The sequence below is a fragment of the Chiloscyllium plagiosum genome, unplaced genomic scaffold, assembly GCF_037043375.1.
Source record: "Chiloscyllium plagiosum isolate Xiang-an unplaced genomic scaffold, Cpla_swu_hap1 HiC_scaffold_35, whole genome shotgun sequence".
Taxonomy (NCBI): Eukaryota; Metazoa; Chordata; class Chondrichthyes; order Orectolobiformes; family Hemiscylliidae; genus Chiloscyllium; species Chiloscyllium plagiosum.
In genome coordinates, this window is record NW_028270173.1 from 36,755,043 (window position 1) to 36,760,401 (window position 5,359).

Sequence of the window (5,359 nt, forward strand, 5' to 3'; positions counted from 1 at the left end):
AGGCGAGAGGTTGTTGGAAATAATAGAACAGACAATGGAAAACAGGGAATCAGATTGCTGGGATAAACAAGGCAGATGGGTCCATTGGTATTATTGGATCTGGATTAGTGGGAAAAGCAGCAGAGGATCGATTTAATTTACCTGGTAAGAACAAGGGAGAAAACCAGGGATGGAAAGAATGAATCTCATTACCATATGAAATGATGGTACTGGTCGAAACTCATCTTATTTTCCAAAATATGGAATATTAGTTAAGACTGATATTACCTTTTCTATACTTTTCTCCAGCATTTTAACTATGTTTACCTTGAAAATTATTTACCCTGAGTGTTTATGCTGAAAGTTCCTCCTCCCACCGCCTCCCTTTGTTGGTTTTCCTACTTTGGCTGTTTCCTGTGCATGAAGAGTTAGCTATGGTCTGTCCGAACGTGGCTGTGGAACCCATTTGCAATCGCACATGATTCGTCTTGTTGGGACAGATATGAATGCCCTGATATTTTTGTCATTTCCATCTTTTGCTGCTGGTGTTGTTAACGGTTGAAATAAAAATTCTTGGATTTTCGACCTAGATTGTACTCTTTTGCACAGTTTGCCTTCATCTCCCCGCCCCAACAGAATCCAGCGAAAAGTGCCTCCAACTGCAAAATCCCTTTCATGACCCTCTTCACCCTATATGGTAGCAATGTCATTTTTCCTATCGTCCAATGTTGCTGAGCAATGTTTAGTAATTGTTTCTGCTTAGTGATTTAGAACTCCACTAAACACCCAAGACAGATGCAATTGTTATTGTCAACCCAATGGGTCAATGAGGAATATAATAACGAGTCTGCAACATAATTTGGCACATTGATGTTTTCTGATACTGAATTTCACTTCTCCAGTGAATTTTGTGTTGAGTCGACGAGAGAGCATGTCAGGTTAGCTTGAAATATGTGCACCAATATTAGGAAATTTCGGCTCAGTTGAGAAGTAAACACTTTCACTTGGAAATTCAGCTCATTGTAGCTGCGGAAATTTCAACCATTTGACATGCTGGAAGGCCAAGGTCATTTCCTGCGACATGGTTCCAATCCTTCCCAGAAGGTCGGGCAACTGACCAGAGTAAACTTTTGCAATGAATCCATTGTAACTAAGAAAGCCGATTTGAGATTAAAATCTACTCAGTGCATTGTATATTGTATTCAATTCACACTGTTTCAATTTGGTCTTTTCAGTTTGCAGAAACCCGCTGGAATGGAAAGGATACTTGGGAAAGACTAAAAGATTAGCCTCTGACCTGGTGCTCCTGCTGCAAATCTGAGGGATGGCACTGAGCCTAGTGGCACAGAAAATGAGTGGGGGATAGAGAGTGAGGATGACAAACTCTACAACCATGCAGATGTAGGTGGAAAAGACCGGAGTAGTCAAATCCCACCTGTTTCAAATCCGCAAAGGCAGTGGGCTCCAATTATCCATTGTCCACTGCAGTCAAAGCTGTGTTCTTATTAATGTTGTTTCAATGGTGACACAGATCTTAAACACATGAAATGCATAAGTTTGTTGCTCAGATATCAGCCTGAGTACATGACAGTGAATTGCTCGATCTTTAGATGAAACATCTGTGGCTTAAAAGCAGGAATCGTTTTCTTTATTTTCAAAACAATGAAAAAGCTAGTATCTAATAAATTAAATGGACATGATAAGACCCGGTAAAAGAGGTCAGGTGCGCTGGAAACACGGTAGGCATTGTGTGATTTAAATAAATATGGTTAAATTAATTTACACTATTATTTATTCAGTTGTGAGGCATTTATTTATTTATTTTTAATAATTTGGAAAGCATGGGCACCGACTTCGAGTCTTTCTCAGCCAAATAAAAAGAGGTTCTAATCCAGTGCATTTGTCCATCACCCCATATAAACACTACTTGTCCAACAAGCTAAGTGCTGTCCACCCGAGCATGCTGAATTTATACTAGAATTCAGTATTTTTCAACTATTGTTTCATGGATAATGTTGAAAATAGTGAATTTCTGCTTTCCTTCACCACACAGATCATTTATTTTTTCATTAATACTGAGCAAATCTCACAAGCCATTCGAATTTTTGTCCAAATTTGACATTGGACAATTCATCTCTCAGTCTCGTCAGCAAACCATCATTGATAAGAGCCATTACGAATTAATTGAGTAAAACTGAAGTGTGCTTCAAAAATGGTGTGTAAAATGTCTACCTGAGTCTTTTTTGACACAATAAACACATCACATGCCCGTAGTTTTAGATATATATTTGAAAGTCATCATCATCACATTACATGTAGTGCTCATGATATTTTGCTTGTGGCTTATTTTCTTTAACCTTTTGCACCACTGCTCTTGAACTGGCACAAGAGAAGATGTTTGAAGGTTTTCTTGAAAGTAGCATTACACAGTGCGTAACAGGCTGGATTGACAGTGCTATTGATGTAAAATACCCAATATCCGATATTCCAAACTGTGTTTGGAATACAGCTGGGACAGAACGTGCTAATGAGCACCATGACATTGCATGGACTCCAAGTGATGACAAATGCCAGAAGAATAGCCAGAATGGTTCTAGTCACTTTCATTTCTCTCGTAACACTGACCGTTCTCTTCTGAACAGTATTATGAATTATTTTACTTGTTTTTTGGGTTTCTGATATCTCCCTGTCCTTCCCGTTATTGCTTCTAAGCTCTGCAACGATTCCAGGTATGGTTCCATGGTCATTACTGTTTTGTCGTTGATTAATCATCCTTGTATAGGAGACTTTGCAGTTATCCATCACAGTACAGACATTTCCATTCTCACTGATAGGCCCTACCAACTTCTTATTTGATGGAATCATAATGGAAGAAGTTGACTCACCCAAGCACACCTCCTCTCTTTCATCGAAATGATCAATTATTCTTCCATAGATTATAGTACCTTTTGGCATTTTCACTTGTGGCAGCCTAACAGAAGCATTAGATATGTTGCTCGGATTCGATTTCAGCACCTTACCCACCTCTTGGTTGGGGTAAACTGGTTCCTTATTAGATCCAGGCTCTTTTTTATCCACCTTCATTCGACTTTTGCTAGCCCGTGATATGAACACATATAATATCACCATGATGGTGACTGGCAGATAGAAGGCAGCTATTGAAGTGGCGAAAGTGACAGCAGGATTGGACAAGAACTGTATATAACATTCTCCTTCACTGACTGTTCTCTGCCCTACGATGAACTGCCAGAACAGAATGGCAGGAGCCCATACAATAAATGACACCACCCAAACGGCTGCGATCATCATGCCTGCAACCTTTGGTGTCCTCCTTACGGGGTAGCTAAGGGGTTTGGTCACACAGAAGTAGCGGTCAAAGCTGATGATAAGAAGATTCATGGAAGAGGCATTGCTGACAATGTAATCGACAGCAAGCCATAAATCGCACACCACCGGACCCAGAGGCCAGTAGCCAAGGAGACTGTAAATGGTGAATAGATTCATGGTTACTCCAACAGTGACATCAGCGCAGGCTAAGCTGAAAATGAAATAGTTGTTAATAGTTTGCAAATGCCTGTTTATTTTAATAGAAATAATGACGAGAACGTTCCCCACGAGGGTTACCACACTCAGAGATCCCGTTACAATCGCAATGAAGATTACTTCGCCCATTTTGTAAGAACTCCGTCTTTGAGTGTCAAGAAACTCTTCCGAGGTACTGAGAGATCCATTCGGTTCTGTTGGTTTTTCCATCAGTTCACCCTGATGTACACTTAGCACTGAGGAGGCCCAAATGGAAAACAAAAGAAAATGAACATGTATTAGGAGCTGGGCTTCAGACATGTTGAAATTAAAAGTCATCTGGCCACTTATGGATCCTCTAACAGCAAGCGCATGCAAATCCAACTGCAGTTTTAAACTTCAATACCTTTGCCAGAAGAAGTCGTTTTATATTAGGAATTTCTCATCAGTCTCTTAGACCAGTTAGACCGGTTGGGCGGCACGGTGGCACAGTGGTGAGCACTGCTGCCTCACAGCGCCAGAGACCCGGGTCAAATCCTGCCTCAGGCGATTAACTGTGTGGAGTTTGCACGTTCTCTGCGTGGATTTCCTCCCACAGTTCAAATGTGTGCAGGTAAGGTGAATTGGCCATGCTAAATTGCCCGTAGTGTTAGGTTCGGGGTATGGGTCGGTGTGGACTTGTTGGGCTGAAGGGCCTGTTTCTACGCTGTAATATGACCTTAGCTGGTAGTTTGTAATTGATTAATAATTTAATGAGCGGTTACTTTCTGTGTAAGTGGTCATGAAGACTTTCATTTTTTTTCTACAAACTCACGTAAACAGTGAATAGCCAGATCACTGAGGGTAGTGTTGAAATATTACTGTGCAATGTTGTCCTTTCCTCAGAAAAAAAATGGTTCAGTCAAAGGCAGATTTGGGGCAAAGATCCACCCTTTGACATCTGAAAGAGCGAGAACATGCTCAGCTTGAGTCTTGTCAAGTAGCACGATTAAGAGCCGTCCTAGTATTCTACTCCAAACCTTCCTCCTAAAGAAGTCTCCAAAACCCATCTTGTCATCCTCGGTTTAAAGGAATGTTATGTCATGATGTCGATCCAACAAAGAATGAATTTGCAAAACGCAGCTCAGAAGGGTGCGGTGATCTACCGTGGCATGAATTTCCCGCCTCCCACCTTCAAGTTAGCAGAAGGTTTTACCAAGTTCAGTGTGTGCTGTTATCAAGTGGAATGGCAACTAGTTACATTGAGGTAATATCACCAGCAGCAACCAGGAAGTGAAAAACACCAAATATCGGTGCTTTGAAATTAAGTTAATTTATAGATGGAAAATAGGAAAATAGAGATACTCAGAGAGGTAGATGTTAAGGCACCAATGAGAACAAAAATGTTAATTTTTTGAAATTGTGAAGAAAACAATTGTGCTTGAATAGCTATGACTGTGTCTACTAATAGTTGTAAAACTTTCTATACCGTCAAAAGAAACCGCCCGAGTCATTAAATATTGTATTTCAACTCTGTTTCAGTGGGTTTTACTGCTGCAAAACCTGTGCCATTTCTTTATAAATGGAATCTGCTGTTGGCATTGAATACACAGATCCTGTGATATTTCCAGAAGAAGGAAATAAGTATTTTATTTTCACTCTTCAATGGAAAGTGCAAAGTGTTTGCTAACTCTGTACCCTGAGTGATCTCTTATGAGCAAATTTTGTGGATGTCTACAATTACTGGGTGGTTGAGTATGTTCAACTCTCTGAACAGGGTTAATTGACAATAGGCTTCCTACTGTGGTGTGTTCATTGGTTTGCTCAAAACGTTTTGTAAAATTATGAGAATGCTGAAGAAAATTTATGTCATCGATTT

General features: G+C 40.2%; 1 protein-coding gene across 1 annotated transcript; it reads right to left on the minus strand.

Annotated features, from left to right (window-relative positions):
- Positions 1–2,331: 2,331 nt before the first annotated feature.
- Positions 2,332–3,780, minus strand: LOC122545444 (muscarinic acetylcholine receptor M2-like). Its single transcript, XM_043684466.2, has one exon. It carries the CDS (start codon positions 3,730–3,732, stop codon positions 2,332–2,334), a length of 1,401 nt encoding a protein of 466 aa, XP_043540401.2. The 5' UTR covers positions 3,733–3,780.
- Positions 3,781–5,359: the final 1,579 nt, after the last annotated feature.

Coding starts and splice junctions, on each gene's coding strand:
- LOC122545444 (XM_043684466.2), bottom strand. CDS start 3,732: ATGGAAAAACCAACAGAACCGAATGGATCTCTCAGTACCTCGGAAGAG.